Source organism: Callithrix jacchus, chromosome 5, assembly GCF_049354715.1.
Source record: "Callithrix jacchus isolate 240 chromosome 5, calJac240_pri, whole genome shotgun sequence".
NCBI lineage: Eukaryota > Metazoa > Chordata > Mammalia > Primates > Cebidae > Callithrix > Callithrix jacchus.
This window is the reverse complement of record NC_133506.1, coordinates 147,451,563-147,478,686: the sequence shown is the minus strand read 5'-3', so window position 1 is coordinate 147,478,686 and position 27,124 is coordinate 147,451,563. Positions and strand designations below refer to the sequence as shown.

Sequence of the window (27,124 nt, the reverse complement as noted above, 5' to 3'; positions counted from 1 at the left end):
ACCACAGACTATTCAGCCGTTGATATTTATGGCTGTATGAACTTTTTTTTTTTAACTTGAAGGACATTGTCCTACTTCTGAAAGTGTGGGGAGGAGTACGCTCTTCACATTGAACTGCGGAGAGCAGTGGGGTTTCCTTTCCAAATAGCTCTGCTTCATTCACAGAACTCAGACCTTCCACCTGCAGGGGCCGCAGGCACAACAAACATAGGTCTCTAGGAGTTCTGGAGGGTTGGTGAGTCCGCCTTGGTAGATGGGTTTTCCACTGACCGCAGTACCTGGCCCAGACAGCGTTTTAAGTGCTGGTGCTATAAACCCAAATCTAAAAATGAAGCAGGGTCACGTAGTACTCAGGCTTGGTCTTTATGTGGATGATGACAGCCTTCCCTTTGCAGTACATAAGGCAATGCATAGGATGATCACTGCTCTTGAGCATTTCTGTCGCTGTTTTTCCCACCAGCTATCAGATCATGCTGGACTGCTGGCACAAAGACCCAAAAGAAAGGCCAAGATTTGTAGAACTTGTGGAAAAACTAGGTGATTTGCTTCAAGCAAATGTACAACAGGTAAAACTAAATTTATCTACAGCAAAATGCCTTTGAATGTACATCAGGGGGCGTTTTACTTGTTTTTCTTGAGAGCTATTAATAGAATAGCTGAGATCAGACGTTTAAAAAGAGTGTGTGTATACAGAATTATCTTCTCAAAACACAACCAAGATTGTGTAAATGACATAGTCAAAGTTGATATAATGCTTCATAGAAATCGTTGCAGTCAGAACTGGTGCAATGAGAACTCTATCTTTGGTATTTTAGGACGGTAAGGACTACATCCCACTCAATGCCATACTGACAGGAAATAGTGGGTTTACATACTCAACTCCTGGCTTCTCTGAGGACTTCTTCAAGGAAGGTATTTCAGCTCCGAAGTTTAATTCAGGAAGCTCTGATGATGTCAGGTAAGATTTCTTTCTCAAACTTTCTATCACAGAATTTTCCAACATACAAAAGGAGGGAGGGAGGGAGGGAGGAAGGAAGGAGGGAAGGAGGGAAGGAAGGAAGGAAGGAAGGAAGGAAGGAAGGAAGGAAGGAAGGAAGGAAGGAAGGAAGGAGGGAAGGAAGGAAGGATTCTGTAGTAATCACAAAGGAAGGGAGGAAGGGAGGGAGGGAGGGAGGGAGGGAGGGAGGGAGGGAGGGATTGGGTAGTAGTCACCCATATGCCCATCCCAGATGGAAGGATAGGAGGGGAGAGGAAGGGAGGGGAGAGGAGGGGATGGGAGGAAAGGGGAGGGGAGGGAAGGGAAGGGGAGGGAAGGAAAGGGGAGAGGAGGGATAGTGTAGTAATCACCCATATGCCCATCCCAGATGGAAGGAGGGGACCAGAGGGGAGGGGAGAGGAGGGGAGGGGAGGGGAGGGGAGGGAAGGGGAGGAGAGGGGAGGGATAGTGTAGTAATCACCCGTATGCCCATCCCAGATGGAAGGAGGGGACCAGAGGGGAGGGGAGGGGAGGGGAGGGGAGGGGAGGGGAGGGGAAGGATTGTGTAATAATCATCCATATCGTGTAGTAATCACCCATATTCCCATCCCCTAAATTCACCTGTTGAATTTTGCCCTAATTTGTCTGTTATACTCTGTATGTTTGTTTTTGTTATGGATTTTTCTTTATGCTGAACCATTTAAAAGGAGGCTTAAGGCATAATAACACTTTACCCCTAAATACTTTGGCATACATTTTGGAAGAAGGCTATTGTTGCTGGGCACAGGCTCGTGGCTGCAATCTCAGCACTTTGGGAGACCAAGGTGGGAGGATCACTTGAGCCCAGGAGTTCAAAATCTGCCTGGGCAACACAGTGAGATCTCGTCTCTACTGAAAATAAAAGAATTAGCCAGGCGTGGTGGTATACACCTGTAGTCCCAGCTACTCAGGAGGCTGAGGTTGGAGGATCACTTGAGCCCGAGAGATGGAGGCTACAGTGAGCCATGATTGCACAACTGCACTGAAAGGAGGATATTCTCCTGTGTGAACCACACCTAACCACACCGAGGTGACCACACCTAACCACACCAAACCACACCTACCCAAACCTAACCACACTTAACCACACCAAAGTGACCACACCTAACCACACCTAACCACACCTAACCACACCAAACCACACCTAACCACACCTACCCACACCTAACCACACCTACCCACACCTAACCACACCTAACCACACCTACCCACACCTAACCACACCTACCACACCTAACCACACCAAACCACACCTAACCACACCTACCCACACCTAACCACACCGAAGTGACCACACCAAAACATTCCTCAAAGTGTTCTAGTAGTCATATCTCCAAAATTTCACCCAAATGTCTTTATCTCTTTTTAAAAGCAGGATCCAATTAAGAATAACAGATTACATTTTCTTAAGTTTTTTGTCTGTCTTATTCTAGGACTTCCCCCATCTTTTTTTCCCTGCATGACATTGACTTTTTGGTGAAACCTTAGATAAAACTAAACAAACAAAGCAAGCTGTTTTTATTTGTTTTGCTTTGTTTCGACCTAACAAACGAATCTATCCCATATTACTGCAGAGGGAATTGGAGAAGGGGCAAGGCAAGGGAACAGATGTGAACTGCGGCCACCACTGGCCCGGGGCCTGCACTTTAGGACTAATAGTAATGCATACATGAAACCTGGGCAGGGCTGATGGTTACACAGACGTGTGCTGGGTCTGGCACGGTGCTGGGCTTTTTGCATATATCAACTCCTTTTACGCTTGGAGCAGTCTTGGGAAGAACATATTGTTCTCCTTACACAAATGGGGGCCTCAAGGCTCCCAGGAGCAGGGCTTGCCGAAACTGTGTGGCTAGAAAGTGGCAGAATAATTTTCTAACCCAGGAGTTCCTACCCTCCCTTCCTGTACCTAATGCAATCAGGAGACCTTTTAGGGCCTCCAGATTGTCCTGTGGGCATCTAGCATTTCTCTTTGCAGTAGGCACAGCCCTTGGACTCTGACCTCAATTCAGCCACCAGGGAAGACATGGGAAGGAGTTGTAGCAGTCAGAAACTACTGCTAGTGGTGGGCAGGTCTCACGCCTGAAACCCCAGCACTTTGGGAGGTCTTGGCAGTTGGAGCACCTGAGGTCAGGAGTTCGAGACCAGTCTGGCCAACATGGTAAAACCCTGTCTCTATTGAAAATACAAAAATCAGCTGGATATGGTGGTACGTGCCTGCAGTCCCAGCTACTTGGGAGGCTGAGATGGGAGAATCACTTGAACCAGGTAGGCGGAGGTTGCAGTGAGCCAAGATCGTGTCACTGCACTCCAGCCTGGGTGACAGAGCAAGACTTTGTCTCCAAAAGAAAAGAAAAGACTGCTAGCCACCTGTGACAGGCCTCAAAGAAACGCAGTGGGCAAATCCAGACTTGTGGTGATGGATTATCGGTCAGCCTCACTGTTCAGGCCTCACAGCCAGCCCAAGAGGCTGCAGCGGAGGAGTCATCATTTTGTAAAGTTGGGAAAATGAGTTCAGATTAAATAAATTGGCATGGTCTGGCTGCGTGGTGGCATGTCAAAGTTATATGTGGACCCTTCTAAGGCTGCTTAGCCTTAGGCCAGTAGGGAACTTGGCTAAGACACTGGGACTGGCAGAGAATAACAGAGTGTGGGACTGAGAAATTCAGTCAGTAGGTGAACTTGGCCTTGCGAGTAACCACAGAGTGGATGTCTCTAATGGTCTTCCCTGATAGATCATCAACAGAAGTCAGTAGGTAGTTAACAGAGACATCATACAATACCCATCTCTCCCAATCTGTAATCGCAGAAAAAATATACAGGCCTGGCGCTAGCACTCAGTTATGCCATTAAATAGCTGTGTAGCCACGCCAGGTCATTTTGCCGCCTCAAATCCTTTTCGGAGTACCTGGTAAAGTCATATCACTTCCGTGCGCATCGTTTCTCTCCTGTGCCATTGCGCACTCAAACAAGATGATGCCTCTGGTGTCTCCTAGGCCTAGCATTCTCTGATTTCACTGTGGACCAGAGTGGATCCCGCTGGGAGTTTCCTCAACACTACAGAATGTAAACTGACAACCACAGGAGGCAGTGGCAATGCCGTCAGGATTCCCAGGGGTCACAGCGGGGAGATTGGGGCCTCAGGAGTTAGGTGATTTCTCTTGGTGTGCTGGTTCATCTTAGCTGGGATATGGTGCCTGTGGTCCCCTATTAGAGCTGGATGCCTTTTCCTGTCTTGATTATTCTTTCTGCTTCTTCGATAGATATGTAAATGCTTTCAAGTTCATGAGCCTGGAAAGAATCAAAACCTTTGAAGAACTTTTACCAAATGCCACCTCCATGTTTGATGTAAGTCATGAAGTTAAGGTACCCAGTGTACCCCGACAGACCCCTTCTCCAGATCCCTTTCAAACACCAACGCCAGCAGTGTAGTAGCTCTTGGTCAGCGAGAGTCCGAATTCAGGAATGGCTGAAATGACAGTGTCGAAAGGAATGACAACTAGACTTAGCTGTGCAGAGCTAATTTGAAAGTAGAGTTACATGAACTCGCTCCAGGATCCAAGTCCCTGCGCGGTAGGAATTTAGACCCTTAGGAAATTCCACTGTATGTTTCTAAGTTGCTTACCCATCAGTTATGCAGCTTTGCTTTCAGAGTAACAGGGGAACACTCAGTTGTGTGGGTGGTGGGTTTTGTGATGTAATAGAGAGCGCTCTCCTGCCAGCAGCCTTGAGGCTGGGAGGGGTCCACCTAAGCCCTATGCCCCTTCCCCCTAAGGCTCTGCAGGCTGAACAGTCCCAGCCGCGCTGGGAGAAGCTAACCAGTAGAGCCTGGCAAACAAGAGGCCTCACAAACTCTTCTCTAAAGCCCTGGGATGTGGGGTTGAGGGGATAAGAGGAGGATGGCTGGGAGTGATACTGCAGTTCTGATGTTGCAGACCCTGGGACTCAAAAGTGTGATCTCCAGATAGGTGGGTCCCTACGACCTGGCTCTCAGAACCTGCCCACACCCACTGAGTCAGGCTGTGCCTTGGCAAGGTCCCTAGGGACACGTGCCCTAGGAAACGTGCACATTCACGTTTAAGAAGTGCTGGTGATGACGGTGACCCATAAAGGGCCTGGAAGGTCAACTACAGTGTGAAGGTGATCACCACAATCAGTGTGGCCTTGAGGCAAGCACAGTCACTCTTAAAAAAAAAAAAAAAATGAAACACCACAACCTTGTCAGACACACCAGATAAAGGGAAAGATAATTTTAAATATTTTAAGCATCAAAAATAAGCTGCAGTATATAAAGGTAAAGTATATGGGTGTATTGTTTGGCTGCTTGGTACATTGTTTTCAAGGCCAAGGGAAAAATACTGAGCAAAACATGGAAGAATTCTCAACCTTCACCCTCCCCACCCTAAATCAGTGGTGAATGATGACAGCTTCTTTGTTTGCTTAGGTGTTTACTCATAATTAAGGACACAAACACTGCCCAGTAAGAGCCTTAAAGGGTGGCAGGAACAAAGTGTTGGATCAACTTACTGGAACATTCCTTATTAACAAAGTAGTGAAGAGTCTGCAGGCAGCTTAGTGCCAAAGAGAAACCAACAAGGAAATCTGATTGCAGTAGACAGTGACCAAAGGGGGCCTGAGAATTCCATCGAGTTCAAGAAAAAAAATTGAACCAGATCTTTACAGTTTCTTAGAATTTGTATGTGTTATGGCCACCACTACCATCACCAATTGTGATCTGCTTAATTAGTTTCAATATCTTTATGCAATAAATTGCATAAAAGTTTACTATGGAAAATGCTAACCTGTTACTTGCTGTTTTCCCTTTTACTTCATGTTTAGGAAGGGCCTCAAAATCACTGGGGATCAGACATGATTTTCAGCAGGTCAAGTTTGTAGTGGCCAACTTAGAGAAAATGCTTTGTCTCAGTAGGTTGGGGATTGTGGAGGGTGAGGCAGAGCCTGGATCAACAGACGCATCGCAGGATCATCCCTCGGGCTCGGCATGGGCCCCTGCTGGGCCAGGCAAGAGTATAACCTTTCTCCTTCTCCCCACAGGACTACCAGGGGGACAGCAGCACTCTGCTGGCCTCTCCCATGCTGAAGCGCTTCACCTGGACTGACAGCAAACCCAAGGCCTCGCTCAAGATTGAGTAAGGATCGGGTATCTTTTCTGTGATCAATTGATAGAGGGGTGCGAGGAGAGATGCCGGGGGAAGGTGGCATAAAGATGGGTGTTTGAGGACTGCTTGCCCTCCTGAACTATATAGGGTTTGGGCATTGCAGAAAAGCATTTCCCCTCAGAGGGCAAAAAGAGGGGGACCCAAAAAAAGGGGGTAAAAAAAAATGGAGCCACAATTGCACCACTGCACTCTAGCCTAGGCGACAGAGGGAGAAAAAAGGGAAAGAGACTACCGTGAGATACCACTTCACGCCCATGAGGATGGCTAGATGAAGTCAGTGTGGTGACGATATGAGAAATACTGCTGGTGGAAATGTAAAATGGTGTAGGCACTTTGGATAACAGTTCAGCTGTGGCCTGAAAGGTTAAACAGTTACCCCAAGACCCAGCAGTCCAACTCCTAGTGAAAACTGATGTTCACAGCAAAACCTGCATACAGATATTCATAACAGCATTATTCAAAATAGCCCAACGTAGATACAACCCAAATGTCCATCAGTTGATGACTAAATGAATAAAATATGGTATATCCACACAATATAATACCGTCAATAAAAAGTATGAAGTATTCATGTATGCTACATGGATGAACCCTGAAAAGATTATGCTAAGTAAAAGAAGCCAGGCATAAAATAGCATATGTTGTATGATTCCTTTTATATGAAATGCCCAGAATTGGTAAATCTAGAGACAGAAAGTAGACCAGTAGTTTCCCTTGGGCTGGGCTGTACGGTGTGAGGAAGAAAGACTGCTAATGGGCATGAGTTTTGGGGGATGATGACAAGGCTCTAAAGTTGATCATGGTGATGATTGCACAATTTGTGTCTATACTAAAAACCACTGGCCTACTTCAAATAGGCAAATTATGCAGCATGTAAATTATATCTCCGTAAAACTTTCATTTAAAAAAACAAACACCAAACACATGGGCAGATATGGGTTAGTTTTTGAACCCTGATCTAATCAAAGGATGGCAACAAGTACCTCCAAGATGTAGTTAGCACAGTTCATCAACCACAAGTAAATGTGGAAAGACAGGGACATTTCCAGATTTCCAGGCAAACATCTACGTGTGATTCCTTTTTTTTTTCGAGACGGAGTTTCACTCTTGTTGCCCAGCCTGGAGTGCAATGGTGCGATCTTGGCTCACTGCATCCTCCGCCTCCTGGGTTCAAGTGATTCTCCTGCCTCAGCCTCCTGAGTTACTGGGATTACAGGCATGTGCTACCATGCCCTGCTAATTTTGTATTTTTAGGAGAGAGAGGGTTTCTCCATGTTGGTCAGGCTGGTCTCAAGCTCCTGACCTCAGGTGATCTGCCCACCTCAGCGTCCCAAAGTGCTGGGATTACAGGCATGAACCACTATGCCTGACCGTGTATTTCCTTTTAACTTGAGCCCAGTGATATCAGAATTGAGATACAACAGATCAGCAGATCAGAGGCACTGATGAGGAATGAGGGGAAGATAGGTACATGTTCTTTGGTTCCTACTTTGGAATGCTTCAGAAAATGGGTGGTGACTAATTTTACGTAGATCTTTGTTAAAGAAAACCAGAAATGGGATCCTCTGCTCTGAGACTGAAAATATAGAACGTGGACATATGAGTCCAGACCAATCTAAAAACATGGTTCACAGGGTTCCCTGCCTTATCCCAGATCCTTTGAAAATAAAAAATTCAAACGAATATGAAAGGACAGGAGCAGCCCTTCTTTTTTAGGTGTCTGTCCTAGGCTGGATGTAACATACAAGACCCAGAAGCAAGTTTCTCCACCCTTGAGACTTGCTGGTGATAAGCAGCACCGTAACTAAAACCATTTCCTATTATAAGAGAAATTTATTCTCTTGCAGTTCTGGAGTCCAGAAGGGATTTGAAATATGGATATATTTTGGAGGGCAGGAGGGATTTCTCAGCCTACCACAGAAGCTGTTTGACCCAAGAATAGGAGAGTTATGGCTTGGAGTTATTTTCCAGCTGAATTTATGGATTTGTATTATCTTATACATTTCACACACCTCCCCCCGCCCCCAGCTACTGGAATTCGTCTTTCTGCCCAATGACAGCCAGCTGGTACGAGGGAGGCCGTGTGCAGCTTTAGAACAGAGGGAATCTGACAGCAATTGAGAGGGGGTTCAAAAACCATGAACTCTAAGCAGGTGTAACAAATGACTCACTCAGAAAGAGTGGGTTTTAGTGTCTTGTTTTCTAAAACCAATTTTGAACGTTTGATCTTTCTGCAGCTTGAGAGTAACCAGTAAAAGTAAGGAGTCGGGGCTTTGTGATGTCAGCAGGCCCAGCTTCTGCCATTCCAGCTGTGGGCACATCAGCGAAGACAAGCGCAGGTTCACCTACGACAACGCCGAGCTGGAAAGGAAGATGGCGTGCTGCTCCCCACCTCCAGACTACAACTCCGTGGTCTTGTACTCCACTCCACCTGTCTAGAGTTTGACATAAAGCCTTATTTCTAGAAGCACAAGTGTATTTATACCCCCAGAAAACTAGCTTTTGCCAGTATTATGCATATATAAGTTTACACCTTTACGTTTCCACAGGAGCCAGCTGCTTTTTGTGACTTTTTAATAGTGCTTTTTTTTTTGACTAACAAGAATGTAACTCCAGATAGAGAAATAGTGACAAGTGAAGAACACTACTGCTAAATCCTCGTGTTACTCAGTGTTAGAGAAATCCTTTCTAAGCCCCATGACTTCCCTGCTCCAACCCCCGAGACCTCAGGGCACACAGGACCGGTTTGATTCAGGAGCTGCACCGATCACGCATCATGGACTCCGCTGGGCCAGCCCCACAGCTCAAACCCAGGGCAACAAGCCCCTTAGCCCCAGGGGTCGCTGGTTGGCCTGAGCAGCATCTCTGGAGTCCTCTAGCAGGCCTAAGACATGTGAGGAGGAAAAAGGAAAAAGCAGAAAACAAGGGAGAAAAGAGAAACCAGGAGAAGGCATGAGAAAGAATTTGAGATGCACCATGTGGGTGGGAAGGGGCTCAGCAATGCCATTTCAGTGGCTTCCCAGCTCTGACCCTTCTACATTTGAAGGCCCAGCCAGGAGCAGACAGAACAGAGATGAGGGGACATTTTCTGGATTCTGGGAGGCAAGAAAAGGACAAATATCTTTTTTGGAACTAAAGCAAATTTTAGAACTTTACCCATGGAACTGGTTCTGTGTCCATTCCCATATGTGGCACATTTTGATTGACAGCACTGAGGGCACTCTACTCTGAGCCCATACGTTTGGCTCCTCTAGTAAGATGCACTGAAAACTTACCCAAAGCTAGGTTGTCTCCATGGCATGATGGCCTTACACTTAAAATGTCACATTCTGTTTGGAGTATTAATATATAGTCCAGACACTTAACTCAGTTGATTGGTATTATCCTGTTTTGCACAGTTAGTTGTGAAAGCAAGCTGAGAAGAATGAAACTGCAGCGGTTTTCTCCATCCCAAAACTAGGACTGATGGAGGAAAAAGATCAGGAAGGTTGAGGGAAAACCCCGTTCTCTATCCCAACCAAACCAACTCACCAACACAGTTGGGGCCCAAAACACAGAAAGTCAGTCCTGTTTCCTTTTCGTTTAATGGGGATTCCACTGTCTGACACTAATCTGGAAGGATGTGGAAGAGCATTAGCTGACGCCTATTAAGCACTTTAAGCTCCTTGAGAAAAAAGGTGGTATGTAATTTATGCATGATATTTCTACAGTTGGGACTCAGGATATTAATTAATGAGCCATCACCAGAAGAAAAGCCCATTTTCAACTGCTTTGAACCTTGCCCGGTCTGAGCATGATGGGAATAGGGAGAGAGAGGGTAGGAAAGGGTGCCTACTCCTCAGGGTCTAAAGATCAAGTGGGCCTTGGATCGCTAAGCTGGCTGTATCTGATGCTATTTATGCAAGTTAGGGTCTATGTATTTAGGATGTCTGCACCTTCTGCAGCCAGTCAGAAGCTGGACAGGCAACAGTGAATTGCTGCTTCTGGGGGAGAAGGGTATGCTTCACTTTAATCCATGTAACTTAACTCTAGAACCTGAACTCGAAGTAACAGAAGAATGGAGGCTTCCATTCTTACGTGCCACATTCTTGTTTAAAGACTCTCTGTATGAAGAGATGGGGCCATCAGCACATTCCCAAGTGAGCCTGCTGGCTCCTGGTGGTGGCTCTTGTGGAGGACTCACTAGCCAGAAGAGAGGATTGGGACAGGCCTCTCCACCAATATCTAAATCCAAACAAAACCAGGCTAGAGCCAGAAGAGGGGACAAATCTTTGTTCTTCCTCTTCTTGACATACACAAAAGCACCTGTGGCAGCTGGCAATATTCTAAATCGGGTAACTGGAAGGAGGTTAGACACAGAAAAAAGAAGACCTCAGTCAGTCAATTCTCTACTTTTTTTTCCAAATCAGACAATAATCCAGCAAATAGTGACAGCAAAGAAAACCTTAGCTATTCATATAATGTCTTGATTTCAGTAATCGAATTCTTGATCATTAAGAGACCATAATAAATACCCCTTTCCAAGAAAAAAGAAAAACCATTAGAATTATTTTACTCAGCTTCTTCAAACTCAGGTTTGTAGCAGACATGAGTCCATCAGTCAAAGAATGGTTCCATCTGGAGTGTTAATGTAGAAAGAAAAATAGAGGCTTGTAATAATGAGATCTCTAGTTACAAAGTGCTCGTTCATTAAAATAGCACTGAAAATTGAAACATGAATTAACTAATAATGTTCCAGTCATTTGCCATGTATGACAAAAATGGTTGGCACTAACAAAGAACAAGCACTTCCTTTCAGGGTTTCTGAGACTGTGTACGTGGAACGGTGTGGGTGGAATGGGGCTGAAACCATATGCAAGTCTGTGTCTTATCAGTCCAAGAAGTGATGCCTAGTTGTTGGTTTTAGGGACGGGTGCCTTGCCTAGCCCATAAGAATGCAAACATCAAACAGATACTGGCTAGCCTCATTTAAATTGATTAAGGGAGGAGTGCATCATTGACCAACAGTGGTGTAACTATATGTGTATGTTTGTATGTGTGTGTTTTGTGCATAACTATTTAAGGAAACTGGAATTTTAAAGTTACTTTTATACAACCAAGAATATATGCTACAGATAAAAGACAGCCATGGTTTGGTCCTATATTTCTAGTCATGATGAATGTATTTTGTATGCCATCTTCATATAATAAAATTAACTTTCAAAAATGTACACATTTTCTCTCTGATTTGTTTGTAAGTGGGAAAAAAAGAGGTCACAGGTGTCCCTGGGGATGGAGGACTGGTGGTGTTCTTTATTAAACACAGCACAAGAAAGATGAGCGCTGCTCAAGAGAGGGCAAAGGGCTTTCTCTATCAGTCCTAGAAAATGGCTGTGCTAAACCATCAGAACACTGCAAACAGTAAGTAAAAAAACAAAATCAAACCAGGCAGATTGCCCAGAAAACTAAACCCTAAAATGAACGTGATTGTGAAACAAGTAAAGCATATGCTGGGTGTGACTGCCAGCCGCAGAGAAAAGTGCCCTCAATTAAAAAGAGGCAGTTGTCCCCAAACACTAATTTTCAGCTGATAAATAATTACCATAATCACAGAGGCAGGAAACCACACAAAATAATAGGCAAAAGCTTGAAACATAAGAATGTAAAAGCACACCAGCTCAGCATTCTTCAGTCTTGCTTTGTGATGACATCCTAAGAAAAGAAACAACTCAGGTCATAAGTACTAGACACTGAATAAGTGAGCAACACTTTGTCTTAGAAAGTGGTCATAGTATTACCTAGTAACATCATAAGGAAACTAGATGAAAGACATTTTAAGGGGGAAAAAATAGGCCGCCTTTCTTTGGGACAAAGACAAGAAAAATGGATAAATGACTAATCTCAGTAAACTTTTAGTTAACTCAAAAGGGCAAGAGGCATTTTGTCTTCAAGAATCTGAAATCCTTTAAAAATATTATGGGTTTTCATAACATAAGAATAAAATCATTCAGGCAAATTATTTGAAGAATGCTTGAGGAATCAATGTCACATCATAGTTTAGAAATGTTCTCACGGCTCTGGAAACTTACAGTACATTTGGGAATTTATTTTTATTTTTTCATCAAGCAGATGTAGGGCCTAGTAAGGTTTACTGGACTCCTCGGTGTTAAACATATTACAAGACTTTTAGGTTTCACAGGCTAGGAAATTAAAAAAATATATCCTGGATCTCAACACAGGGACAGCCAGTCTTCTATTTTGCGAACTAAGAACACTTAAGGGAGGAAAAAAACACCAAAAAAAAACAAAATCCAACAGGATGCTACTGATGTTCTATTTCCTGATCTGGGAGGTGGTGCATAGGTATGCTCTCTTCATGATGAATCACTGAGCCGCACACTTACTTGTGAATGTGTGTGTAAATATATGAATATATGTATGCAATTCTTCAATACATTATTAAAAGAAAAAACTCCTACCATTTAGTACAACTTTTCACAGAAGAAAACCAATTTTAAAAGGTGGAAGGGCTTAATCTCAGACTAAAATACATTCGTATTTGAAACATACCTATATTATCCTTCTTTCTCCCATTTTAATTTATACTAGAAAAAACTAATGAGCACATGTTGTTCCACAGATTGGTATTTGGGAAGCAGTGATAGCTGGTAATTGCTATCATTGCTACCATTTGAGTGCCTAATATGTGCCAGCAACTATTCTAAGTGCTTTAAAGGAATATACTTATTTTCAAAGCAATCTAACATGATAGGTACTATTAGTATACTCTTTACTTCAATAGGAGAATTAACTCCAAGACCACACTTGTCACGTCTCCCCACCTCCAAGCTTATGTCCCCGGGTACTGTGCTTGCCCTTCTAGATGGCCAACCCAAAACACACTGGAGTCCCTTCCTCTCAGACTCGAAGTCATTGCTTAGCAATTCTCCACTCCCACCATCAATTTTCCTCCTTTCCACTGGAACGTACATGTTATTTCTCCCATCTCACAAAATTTTCATGGGTACTTTCTCCTCCAGCTACGACCCAATTTCTCTGTTCCCCTTTCCAGCAAAATCCCATGAGCGAGTTGGTTACTAGTTATTGTTTCCAACTCCTCTCTTCCCACTCACTCTTAAATCCACTCAAACTTAGCTTTCCCCATCACTCACCGACAACTGCTTTTGCTAAGGTCACCAGTGACTCCGTATTGATAAATCCAACGGCCAACTGTCAGTCCAATCTTACCCAGCACTTCAGCAACTTGACACTTCCTCCCAAAAACAACTTCTTCAGTTTGGCTCCAGGACGTGACACTTTCTTCTTCCCACCTCACCAACTACTTCTATTTGTTGGTTATACTTCTTTTCCCTGACTTCCAACATTGCTCCAGTTACCCCAGGGCTCACCCTTTGAAGCTTTTCTTTTCTGTCTATACTAACTCCCGTCATGATCTCAACCAATCTCAGGGCATGACACCCATATGATGATGACTTTAATGGACAGAACAGATTCTCCCTAACCACTGCAGCACTCTAAACCCATATATACACAAACTGACATCTCCTCTTGATTCTCTGGCAGATTGTATTTTTTTTTCCAAATACAGGTATATTTTTCAAAGATATTGTACTGCATTTTTCGAATATATTCTACTATATTTTTCCAAGATAGCTGCAAAAAATTGCTCCCATCTCACACGACCTTTGGCAATGTCCTCTCCCCTAGAATCAGAGCTGGATTTAGGACCCACATGTGATCAACGGAATGGGAAAGAAGGGACTCCACACAGCTTGGAGGCTAGGTCTGAAAAGATCATGCACTCCTGAATCTTGGTACACTCACTTTTCAACAGCTCCCGCGAGGGACCCCAGCAGCCAGACTTGGAGAAACCTAAGCCACGTCAATGCCATGTGTAGGTGCTCCCACAGACAGCAGCCAGCTGAGCACAGCCTTCAAATCATTCCAGGCCCCAACCACTGGAATTTCCCAGTGGAGGCCCAATCACAACAGTGCAGAGACAACCCTCCCTGCTGTATCTTGCCCAGATTCGTGACCCACAGAATATCTGAACAGAATAAAATGCTTATTTGTCATTAAGGGTGGAGTTGCTTGTTACAAAACAAATAACTGGAACAAATGTGTACTAAGCATCTCAAAATTTTACTGGGCCTCAGACCAAACTCCAAAATTGTCTTGCCCTGTTTCCCCATCCTCCCTGATATCCTCCTACCCGCCCCACAGACTCTTTGTACCTACAACAGTCTCTTCCAATTAAGTAGAATTCTCTATCCTGTCAGCATCAAGCCAAATAAAATTTTGAGACAGGCTCTTGCTTTGTCCCTCAGGCTCGATCTCAGTGCACTGCAGCCTTGACCTCCCGGGCTCAACTGATCCTCCCAACTCAGCCTCCTGAGTAGCTAGGACTACAGGTGCATGCCGCCGCACCCGGCTAATTTTACTTTTTGTAGAGACGAGGTCCCACTATGTTGCCCAGGCCTGTCTCCAAACTCTGGACTCACGTGATTTGCCCACCTTGGCCTCTCAAGTGCTGGGGTTACAGGCAGGAGCCACTGCACCTGGCCAGCAAGTCAAAATCTGAAACGTCATTCCAGAGGACTTCTTCTTTGTCCATATCCAATGAATCAGGACATCCCTGTTGGCTCTACATTTTTTTTTTTTGAGATGGAGTTTCACTCTTGTTACCCAGGCTGGAGTGCAATGGCGCAATCTCGACTTACCGCAACCTCCACCTCCTGGGTTCAGGCAATTCTCCTGCCTCAGCCTCCTGAGTAGCTGGGATCACAGGCACGCGCCACCATGCCCAGCTAATTTTTTTTGTATTTATAGCAGAGACGGGGTTTCACCGTGTTGACTAGGATGGTCTCGATCTCTTGACCTCGTGATCTACCCGCCTCGGCCTCCCAAAGTGCTGGGATTACAGGTGTGAGCCACTGAGCCGGCCTGGCTCTACATTTAAAACATATTTACAGTCTAGCCACTCTGCACCACCTTTACTGCTACCGCCCTAGTCCAGGCGAGTCTTTTTTTTTTGGAGACAGAGTATGAATCTGTCACCATGTTGGCTAGGTGGGTCTTGAACTCCTGACCTCAGATAATCCACCCAACTTGGCGTCCCACAGTGCTGTAGTTACAGGTGTGAGACACATGCTCAGCCCAAGGTAGGTTTTAAAACTCAAAGACAGCTGGATGCGTTAGCTCATGTCTGTAATCCCAGCCCTTTGAGGCCAAAGCAGGTAGATCACCTCAGGTCAGGAGTCTGAGACTAGTCTGGTCAACATGGTGAAACCCTGTCTCTACCAAAAAATACAAAAATTAGCCAGGCATGCTGATGGGTGCCCGTAATCACAGCTACTTGCTAAGGCAGGAGAATTGCTTGAATGCAGGAGGTGGAGGTTGCAGTGAGCTGAGATCGCACCACTGCACTCCAGCCAGAGTGGGTGACAGAGAGAGACTCTGTCTCAAAAAACAAAAACAAAAAAACCCCACCAAAACTCAGACATGGATTTAAAAATTCAACATCCTTCACTTGGGAGGCTGTGAGAGTTTCCTACCACGGTCACAGCTCACTTCCTCCATCAGTCTGTTCACAATGTCGTAGCCAGAGCGATCCTTTTAAAACGTCCTTCTGCTGAAAAATCCTCCTGCGGCTTCCTCTTTTACTGAAGGTTAAAGCCAAAATACTTAAAATGGTCCACAGGACAAACCCCTTCCCTATTACCTTTCTGATGTCACTTCCTGCTCCGCAAAGGCTCTGACACATTCTCTCACCTGGAATACTTTACCCGCCCCCCCCCCCCATTTACACATAGCAGACCGCTTCACTTCCTTCAAGTCCTTGCCCACATATCCCTCCGTGAGGCCTCCTTCCTAGACCCCATGTGAAATTGTAGCCCGACCAACCACACTCCTCATATCTAGAGTTGCAAGATGAAACACAGGATGGCCAAAGGAAATGTGTATCTCAGAAAGACAACAAAGAATGTTTTCACATATATATGTCCCATGCAATACTGGGACACAGAATTTTTTAGTGTATGTCTCATATAATACTTGAGATAAATATACTCAGGCCAAAACAAGTTATCCATTTACCCAAAATTCAGATTCAATGGAGTGTTCTACATTTTTTATTTGCCAAATCTGGCAACTCATACCTTTTACTCTGCTTTCCTGTTATTACCTTCTAATCTACCATGTATCTGTCTTCTCCCTACTAGAATGGTGGCTTTTAAGAAGCAGAAAATTGTCTGTTGTGGTCACAGCTTTTCTCTTGGTTCCTAGAACAACGCCTGGCATATAACAGGCATTCAATAAATACCTAAAGAATGAGCAAGCTAGATGTGGTGGCTCACACCTGCAACCCCAGCACTTTGGGAGGCCGAGGCAGGTGGATCACTTGAGGTCATGAGTTCAAGACCAGCCTCACCGACATGGTGAAACCTCATCTATACTAAAAATACAAAAATTAGCCAGGCACGGTGGTGGGCACCTGTAATCCCAGCTACCCAGGAGACTGAAGCAGGAGAATCACTTAAACCTGGGAGGTAGAGGTTGCAGTGAGCCCAGATCATGCCACACTGCACTCTAGCCTGAGTGACAAACCTAGACTTGGTCTAAAAAAACCAAACAATATTCTTAAGGTTTCCTCCTAAGAAATTTAAAGCGAAAGATCCTCCAAATATTCCATTCTAGGCAGACTAGTCTACCTTTTATCCCGTGAACCTACAGTGGTCATTTTTTCATCTGAATCCACAATTTATTTCAATATTCGCTATATAAAAGAATTCCTAAAACCAAGTCATGCAGCTGGAAATAATCTCTCCTCGTTTTTTTTTTTTTTTTTTTGAGATGGAGTCTTGCTGTCACTCAGGCACGATCTCAGCTCACTGCAACCTCTGCCTCTCAGGTTCAAACAACTCTCCTGCCTCAGCTTCCCGAGTAGCTGGGATTACAGGCACATGCCAAAACATCTGGCTAATTTTCGTATTTCTTTAGTAGAGACGGGTTTCACCATGTTGGCGAACTCCTGACCTCGTGATCCGCCCGCCTTGGCCTCCTAAAGTGCTGGGATTATAGGCCACCCCGCCCGGTCTCTCCTTCCTTTTTACTCTAATTACTCTTCACCTATGCCTCAAGCACCTTATCATATCTGTCAATTAGTTCCCCCCATATCCATGGAGGATATGGTCCAAGACTCCCATGAATACCTGAAACAGTGTACAGTACAAACCCTATGGTTTTTCCTGTACATACACATTTATGACAGAGTTAAATTTATAAATTAGGCACAGTAAGAGTTTAATAATAATGAGAACAATTATAACAATATACTATAATAAAAGTTGAATATGGTCTCCCCGCTTCAGAATATCTTAACTGTACTTCAGGTAACTGAAACCTACAGAAGTGAAACAGCAGTTGGTGGGGAGCAGGTGGGGGTGGGGGGCGTTACCATATTGTTTTTGTTTTCAACTTTTCAATTCAATCCACAGAAAAAAACTCAACAATAAATACTACCCAGGTTCAACAAGTATTAATATTTTGCCATATTTTATCTGTCCTTACAGTCTAATGATTTCTGGAGAATCTGGGGGAAGGGATGCACCTCACCTCTATGATAAATTAAGTATTAAATCAAAGACCAGCTTATGCTTCCTCATGAGTAGTCTTCTCGCCTAAACTACATTGTACGCCATGTGTTATATTAAGATGTCTGGTTATAACTATATATTCTGCAAATACCAAGCCCCCGTATCTGTCTTAGTGCCTAGAACAGAGCCAAGGACACGGTAGATAAAACGACTATTTGACAAATTAATGAATAAATCTGCTAGAAATTAATCCAAAGACAGAAATTCCTCCACAATACAGAGGAAATAACCTATCTTCTAAAACCCAATCATAAGACAGACGTCATCTTGTCATATGAACACGTGCAAGAGAAGGGCAAAGTTATCTCTGTAATTCTTTATTAAAAATACTGCTGTACACATAGAGACGGAAAATAGGATTAAAGATGAATAACACAAACTGGGTCATGACATTAGAACTTAACATACTGGTGCTTTTTAGGGAAGTTGTTGACATCCAAATCACAGAACCAAGGTCAAAAGCAAAATACAAAGGTACCCTCAAAAATATTTACAATGAAGTAAATACACTAACAGAATTTAAAACAGGTACAAAAAAGTGAAATGACCAACGTTACATGATTTCAAGGGTTGTCCTTTCTGTGCTTTTATCTGTCACAACAGGAAGGTATGGAAAGTTTGTATCCTTAATCTGACTACTCCCAGGTATTAAAATCTTCCTATGAATTAAAAAGACTTTTAGACAACCTCTTAAATGGAATTACATTATGGAAAACAGGGTTCCCGCAAAAACACCTAGGCAGAACTGAGAGTTCTTTGAAAACCATTCCCAATAAAAACTAAATGAAAAATAAATATAAAACAAAGCTTTAAAAAAATATGCATTACCTGACACCAACTTTTTCTGGCTGACAATATTTACTCACGAAAACATATCAGCTGTCTACCTTTTATATGCAAACCAAGTCCTGAGGTTAACTAGGGGCTGAAGCAAACTAGCATTTAGGATGCAAACATTCTTGGATTTGTGATGTAAACTTGCCTTGCAGAGGTAAGTTTGCTGGTCTATACAGAATGAGAAATTCAAACCCTATTTTAACCCCTGCCCTCTTTAGCTTTCACAAAACATTGGTCCACAAATTAAATTTTCAAAAAGTTCCCAGACCCCAAAACTAAAATAGATGATCCCCTTTCATTTTCAAAGAAAACAATATTGGAAAAAATCTCCAGCCCGCTTATAAATTAAGCATTTCATATTTCTTCTAGAATACAAGTAGTTCTTTTTTGTACAAAAGAATTACAATATGATTTGTCAAAAAACATATAAAAAAGACAGCTGCTCTTCCTCAAATACATGAGCGAATGATAAAAGACTTTTGCATGTTAATGTCTCCAAGTTCTTGTTCCTTTTACATAAAAAAGAACATTATGGTGGCAAATGTTAATTATCCTTTTAATATTGAACATTATGTTCTTTTAAAATCCATCCAGATCAAATGCAATAATTTTCTTTTTAACTCAACAACTGATGCTACCAAACGTGGACTCAATACACTTGTTAAAACGTGTCAAGCGTGTCTCTAGTCTTCAAAGCTTTCAGGTGAAGAGAGGTGCTTTTTCTTGATGCAAATCTCAAGGCAGAGAAAATCATTTTAAAGCTTATAAAAAGTGGACAGAGAAATATTAAAAACTTCTCTGAAATATACAAATATGTTTAATTATTAAAATTGAAGACAGTAACATCAGTTGCAAGTGCTTGGGAGTCTGTCCTGACCTTCTGAGTTTCCACATTTTCTTCATAGTTGCATGGTGAGCACCCAGTGCTAGTAAAACATTCAGTGCTGGGAAAGGAGATATAGTCTTCATTACTGTTTTTTAAGAAAGAAAATTCCTATGTATTTGGCAGTCTTCAGTATCAAAGTATAGGTATTTCATTTACTAGAAATTCCATGAATACCCAAGTTTGGCGACAACTGCATGTCCAAATATTAAGAAAGTTAAGAGGAGGAAAATTCCAAACTTTTGAGATGGACTTATTCAGGAATATCGCACAGAGTTATTATCAAAAGCACTATTACTTTGGGCTAAGCAGTGACTGCAAAGGCACAGCAGATCGTTATCCCTCCAAATTCAGGCTGTAAAACATCAGAAAGCTCTTGATACCAGACCACTGCTGAGTTTAGTTCATCTTCTCAACAGTGTCTCTGTCTGTCTCCAGTGTAAAGGACCATAATAAAGCTGTGGTTCAAAGAACAGAACTTCATACAAAAACAAAACAAAACAAAACAAAACAACAACAACAAAAAACCAAAAAAGCAAACTGGAAAGAACCTAAAGTAATGGACTCCTGAACTTTAGGCCTTTAACACAATTTCTTAAATTTTTTTCTATTTAAAAAACTGCATAAATGTAAATGTATCTGACTAGCAGGCAAATGTCTTTTTTAAAATGCTCTAGTTGAATTTGAAGGAAAGAGCTATACATGCTCCTTCAGTTACTGTTCATCTGATTTTTATTCAGAAGGGATTTAAATCAACTAACAGGAGAATTCATATCCAACAATTCACTGGTATTTTCTTGGTGTGTTCTTAAGAACAAAACAAAACAAAAATCTCAATTTGAACTAACAGTGGGTGGCATACAGAGAGCTTGCATATAATACTCTTACAAGAATTATGTACTATGCTGAACTTCTATGAAATTATTTACCTGGTCCATAATGTTATTCAGGGCAACCCATCCCAAAAAGAGCAAATTCTGCAACCCTCAATGGCAAAAATGCTGCCCAGCATTGCTTCCCAAAAATGTCCTTGCAAATAGTTTCCCTTAATAAGTATACAATGTGGCAAAAGTTCAAAGATCAGAAAAAGTCTTTAAAAAATTAAAATTAGTGCATATACAAGTGGAAAAAACAAAAGCAGGAACATCATTCACTTGATGGTGCTCCTTAATCTAAAATAAATTCTTCACAGATATAGCCTCCAATGGCAGCCATAGCTCTTGGATAAGTGAAACATTCTTCCTTTCAAGTAACAGTGTACCTGACTGAAGTGCAAGCAGCTTTGCTCATCTCCTGTTCGTTTCCCAAATGTGAATGAGATGATGAAAAGTTCAGCTGTAGTGCAATTTGCTATTGGTTAACTTCCTCAGCCATGTCCTGCGTGCTTTTTTAGCAAATACTACAACTGACCATTTGCAGCTGCAATCAGTTCTTGAAAAGTATTTTCAAAGCAACGCTTTAAGTCACTGTAGGTCACCACGAGTACACTCTTCTCATCTCTAGAAATCAGGCTTATTTTTTCTGGCACACCAGCATCTAGCTGAAACAATATATACAAAATACGAAATTTATAACATGCAGAAAAGAATTTAACTACATTTGCAGCAATAATAAAATATTAAAATTGTCACATTCCCTTTCAGATATCCATGAGTACCTGACATCATTCATCAGTATGCACACTGCAACTCAGACATTTTTAAACACCGCCCTGTTTCTGACTATCCCTTCACACTTAACATTTGTTTGCACCGTAGTCCACCCAGTTGATGCTCAGTAATTTTTCTCCTAATATCTCCCATTTTTGGCATCATGAATCACAGTGCAAGAAATACACTCATCTAGATTTTTTTCTTTAGGAATATTAAGTTTTTTCCTTAGGAAAAATACTTAGAAATATAAATATTAATAATAAAATGTAAAGTATTAAGAAATTGGTCTTAAAAATGAATTTTAATCACACAAAAAAAGTAACAGAGAAGCAGTATGTATTGTAAACAGCTTGGTACGCAGAACCAAATCGTCTTTCAGAGGGTATCAATTAGACACCATGAATTTATAAGTTGTAACACTTTGCAAGCAACCCCACAGCAAATGAGCGCCTTGCTATTTAAATTTACATTGTAATTAACTATTATTATCAAAGTTTTTTCATACATTTACTTCTGACATTTCGCTTGTATGATCTTTACCCATGTCTTTAATGGGATTTGGCAGTAATATTTTAACGAGGTCTTTATAAAGCATATACTAATCTATCGACTTGTCTTGCTATGGTTTTCACTTTATTTTTGTTATTTTCAATGTCCTTTTTTCTCTATTAATTGATACATTAAAGTATTAAAGTATGTTTTTAATTCACTGAAGGCTCAAACATTCAAATCATCTACCAGATAATTTCTCTCATTATTTCTACCAAAACAGGCTTACGTAAAATCTTCATTTTGTATAATCAATCTGGCCATCCTTCCCTTTTAATTTGTTACACTCTTTTCAAACTTAGAATATTGTCACATTTCTGATTTATTACTTACTACTAGCTATTTCATGATGTGAAATAGACTTTTCTTCAGATTTTTAATTATCCTAATATTCATTAAGTTATCTTTGCTTAAGACAATTGTCCGTGGCTTATTCCATATGATCTACTTGTCAATGTTTGTTCTGGTTCCACATATTTTCAATTACTGGTGTTCTGACACTATGGGTACTAGCTTCTAAAATCTGACAGAATTATTTTCTACATACTGCTCTCAAGAAAAGGTTTTTCCCCTAAGAGAAATAAAGAGAAAATGAATATATAACTCATACTGAATTAGTTCAATGATACATATAGATTTGTGCAGTCTTCTTTTGTTTTTGAGACGAAGTTTTGCTCTTGTTGCCCAGGCTGGATTGCACAATGGCGCAATCTCAGGTCACCGCAACCTCCTCTTAGGTTCAAGCAATTCTCCTGCCTCAGCCTCCTGAGTAGCTGGGATTACAGGCATGCGCCACCACGCCCGGCTAATTTTGTATTTTCAGTAGAGATGGGGTTTCTCCATGTTGTTCAGACTGGTCTCGAACTTCCGACCTCAGGTGATCCCCCTGCCTCAGCCTCCCAAACTGCTGGGATTACAGGCGTGAGCCACACCAGCCAGTTTTGTGCAGTCTTACTGTAGGTTATTGGCAATACTCCCTGCAGAGTTTTAAGAAAATTCAAGAAAGGCAAAGTAGTGCTTAAAAACAAACCATAACATTTTCCCTGAAGGGTTACCACACTGTACGCTGACAGTTCTAAATCATGTGCTACAGCAGGTATTTTTTTCCTCTGGTACTTCCAATTTAGGATAGTTTAGACCAAGAGTCAGTAAATGTTTTCTATAAAGGGCCAGACAGTAAATGTTTTAGGTTTGGCTTATTGTTTATTTTACAACTCTTTATTTTTGTTTTTTGTTTTTTTGAGACAGAGTTTCGATCTTGTTACCCAGGCTGGAGTGCAATGGTACAATCTCGGCTCACCCCAACCTCCGCCTCCTGGGTTCAAGCAATTCTCCTGCCTCAGCCTCCCTAGTAGCTGGGACTACAGGCGCACGCCACCATGCCCAGCTAATTTTTGTATTTTTAGTAGAGACGGTGTTTCACCTTGTTGACCAGGATAGTCTCGATCTCTTGACCTTGTGATCCACCCACCTCGGCCTCCCAAAGTGCTGGGATTATAGGTGTGAGCCACTGCGCCTGGCCTTTACAATTCTTTAAAACTATAAAACTATTCGAGGCTCTCAGGCTGTACAAAAATAGGCCATAAAATGGATTTGGCCCACATGCCATTGTTTGCCAGCTCCTGGTTTAAACATAAACCTATACAAAGACTACATTTACTCCTGGAGACCACTTCTCAACTTTGTAATGCCAAGTAATTCATAAAGAAAATGTATTCTTTCTCTTCTCTGTAAATTTTGTCTTTAAAAACATAATGCTGCTGGGTGTGGTGGCTCATGCCTATTATCCCAACATTTTGGGAGGCCAAGGTGGGTGGACTTCTTGATCTCAAGAGTTTGGGACCAGCCTAAGCAACATGGTGAAATCCCGTCTCTACCAAAAAAACAAAAATTAGCTGGGTGGGCTGAGCACGGTGGCTCACGCCTATAATCCCAGCACTTTGGGAGGCTGAGGCAGGCAGATCACGAGGTCAGGAGTTTGAGACCAGCCTGACCAACATTGTGAAACCCCATCTCTATTAAAAATACGAAAATTAGCCAGGCGTGGTGGTGTGCGCCTGTAATTCCAGCTACTCAGGAGGCTGAGGCAGGAGAATCACTTGAACACAGAAAGCAGAGGCTGCAGTGAGCCGAGATTCTGCACTACAGCTTGGGCGACAGAGTAAAACTTCCGCCTCAAAAACAAAAACAATTAGCTGAGTGCAGTGGTGCGTGCCTGTGGTCCCATCTATTCAGGAGACTGAGGTGGGAGGGAGGATCACTGCAGCCCTGGGAAGTCAAGGCTCCAGTGAGCCATGACCTGGGAGATAGAGCAAAACTCTGTCTCAAAAGAAACAAACAAACAAACAAAAACTCACCTCTCAAATCTCAAATTTATTATCTCTTTTTATCTAGTTAATTCATAATCATCAAATTCACCATTTCTAACAGCTGGACCTGCTAGTAACTGATGTCACTAGTATTGTGCTTTTATTATTTGCTACATGATTATAATAGCTATAGCTAACAATAAATGATTTGATAATATCCAACATGACTCACAATGATTCAGAAGGGGTTCAAATTTTTAAAAAATATTTAAACACAAAATTATTTTTGCTTGTTACCACTCATTGTTTTATGTCGCGTAACAAAAACATATGTAAATAAAACATTGCATAAAGGAAAAAAGCAGTCACTTTGTAATACTTTATCATGATAAAAAAGATCCACAATAAAACATTCTAAAATTATTCATGAAGGCTAGATGAAGTGGCTCACATCTGTAATTCTACTACTTTGGGAGGCTGAGGCAGGTAGATCACTTGAGGTCAGGAGTTCGAGACCAGCCTGGCCAGCATGATGAAACCTCGCCTCTACTAAAAATATAAAAATTAGCTGGGCATAGTGAGGGGGCGCCTGTAATCCCAGGTACTCGGAAGGAGAATCACTTGAATCTGGGAGGCAGAGGTTGTATTGAGCCAAGATCATGCCACTGCACTCCAGCCTGGGCAACAGAGCAAGACTTGGTCTCACCCTGCCCAAAAAAACTATTCATGCAGGTGTTTAAAAAATCCTCCCAATGTAAAAATGTTATTAATAAAATGTCTTATAGGCTACTGTAAGAGTACATCCTGATTTTTTAAGTCTCCTAGTATTTATAGAAGATACAACTCTATACAAATTATAGACAGAATTATGAACTTAAAAATTTGGATACGAATTACCTTGTTAAGACAAGAAATGATATGACTGAGGTCAATCCAGGGAGCACCTGCTTCTGTCACCTGATGAAAAAGATGATCCCTAAAGAGTTTCAACAGATAACGGTCTCCAGTCTCTGACCAAGTGGGATCCTTCTGAAACCTGGGGGAAATTAACATTTTGCCTGAGTAACTCATGTTATATGCTACATAGGTCTATTTTTAAGACTCAAAACTAGTTTTAATAAATCCCAATAAATAAAAAACTGGGGGGGTCTGGTACAGTGTTTTCAAAAAATAATCTGACTGAACTAGTAAACATATGAATTCCAGTTTTCAGTTAGCAATTGTCAGTGGGGAATCATCCCTTATGCATTCTTATTTCATATCACCTCCTTATTTCAGTCCCTACCATTAGATAAAATGGAAAAGATAAAAATATCTTAATCTTTTCTTTTCTTCCTCTCACTCTGTAGGTCACAGACTAGAGAGAGGTCAGATAAATCTATTTCACCAATACACATAAAATAGAAAAATGTTTAGAAAACACCAAAAAGGAGATACATTTTTGGTTCCTACCATTCCATGTGAAAGCAAGTTGTAAAGAAACAGATGACCACTGTGAGTTTTCAGTGACCTTAGGAGTTACAGTCTAGTAAGAAACAAACATTATTCAGATAATCAAAGAAAGCTGTAACTGCATATTTACATAATATTCCTAAAAGGGATATGATATAAAACAGAAACACGAATTCATCTAGTGGGGGCAAGGAAGGAAGGTTTCCAGAAGAAATAGTGGTTGCTCTTCCCTGAAGAAGGATGCAATGCTCCTTTGTCAGAGAGATTGGTATTTGGATGGAGCACTGAAGAAACTTAAGGAAGATCACGTTTCTGAATAGGTTGGGAAAGAAAAGAGAAGAAAAGAAAAGGAGAGAATATACGTAGAGGGAGGGAGGGTAAGGGCAAGAAACGGGACAGAGCAAGGGCAAGGAAAGGGACAGAGTGAAGGCAAGAACAAAGAATGGGTTATGGGGGAAGAAAATTAAAGAAAATAAAAGGCAGATTTGAACCAAAATGAGACATAGGTAGGGATCAGACCAAGCAGCTTAGGTCACGTTTTAAAACTGGGTCTTTATTCTAAGAACTAGAGGAGAAGCTCACCACATGGTTTTAGTACAATCATATATATGTTTTGCAAAGGTCACTCCAGGGACTTCCAATTAAAATAAACACCCATGTATCTCTACTCCCTTTCAACAGCCCATCAAACTGATAGTAAATGTCTAAACACAAGGACAAAGGGATCAGAAAAAGCAACAACAGTGAAGAAGATATAATCATGAACCCCTGGAATGCAGAAGCAGACAGGTAAGTGGGATGACTTAGGAGACCTGACGAAACTGAATCCTAATTCTACAGGAGATGTGGGAAGGGGGATGTCCACAAGAAGCAAGCCACCCACACTGGTGTGGCTCAGAAGCTGACGCCACAAAGGACTACTAAAAGTGCAAGTTTGAACTGAGGCTGAAATTATAAGAATTGAGAAAAGCTTCTATAAACAGCAAACAGATAACCCATCCCTCAACCCCACTCCCACTTCTGCCTGGCAGAAATCTAGAGGCTTTACTTTGTAAAAAGGGTGAATGAGAGAAACTCCAGCGTCAGGGATGCCAAGCAAACCAGAAGATGATGAGCTGAGGAGTGCTAGATAACACCCTATTCAACAAATGCTTTCCCTCTGTGTCAGGCTTATATCACAGACAGCAGAGGTTGGGAGAATCTTTTCAGGAGATGCTGACCTGTCCGAGAGAAATGACAGTACTTGAGAGTCTACCAAAAATAAACAAAAATCATGTATAACACCACCACACTGCTTTATCATACAGAAAGGTTCAACCTTCTATAATCCCTGCCCCCCCACAGGCTTCCCATTAGCTTTTTAAAACCATATTCTTCATACAGATGGAAGCTAAGTATCAGAAATCTTTTGAGAAGCAAACAAAACAAAACAAAGCAAAGCGAACTCTTGTTTGCTATGGGATACTGAAGGCAACAGAACAAAACTTAAAACTAAGACAAACAAAAATCAACCATCAGGAAAAAAATCTATTAATTGATGACCTCAGAGAAACAAAAATTAGATGGTACAAAACAAACATTCAGATAACAGAAATG

General features: G+C 42.0%; 2 protein-coding genes across 6 annotated transcripts in view; one reads left to right on the top strand and one right to left on the bottom strand.

Annotated features, from left to right (window-relative positions):
- The window catches only part of FLT1 (fms related receptor tyrosine kinase 1), a 194,288-nt gene extending 182,886 nt beyond the window's left edge, over positions 1 to 11,402 (top strand). Inside the window, exons 26-30 of the mRNA XM_035302428.3 lie at positions 461 to 566; positions 816 to 958; positions 4,276 to 4,360; positions 6,068 to 6,162; positions 8,430 to 11,402. Of these exons, the coding sequence (XP_035158319.1) occupies positions 461 to 566; positions 816 to 958; positions 4,276 to 4,360; positions 6,068 to 6,162; positions 8,430 to 8,631 (631 nt within the window). The 3' untranslated portion in view covers positions 8,632 to 11,402. The remainder of the gene's footprint in view (positions 1 to 460; positions 567 to 815; positions 959 to 4,275; positions 4,361 to 6,067; positions 6,163 to 8,429) is intronic.
- A 6,745-nt stretch (positions 11,403 to 18,147) lies between these two features.
- The window catches only part of PAN3 (poly(A) specific ribonuclease subunit PAN3), a 163,317-nt gene continuing 154,340 nt past the window's right edge, over positions 18,148 to 27,124 (bottom strand). For all 5 annotated transcript variants that reach the window (XM_002748916.7, XM_008998068.5, XM_008998069.5 and 2 more), the window contains 2 exons: positions 24,974 to 25,112; positions 18,148 to 21,106 (listed from right to left, as the gene is read on the bottom strand). In XM_002748916.7, coding sequence (XP_002748962.1) covers positions 20,966 to 21,106; positions 24,974 to 25,112 — 280 coding nt within the window. In that variant the 3' untranslated portion in view covers positions 18,148 to 20,965. The remainder of the gene's footprint in view (positions 21,107 to 24,973; positions 25,113 to 27,124) is intronic.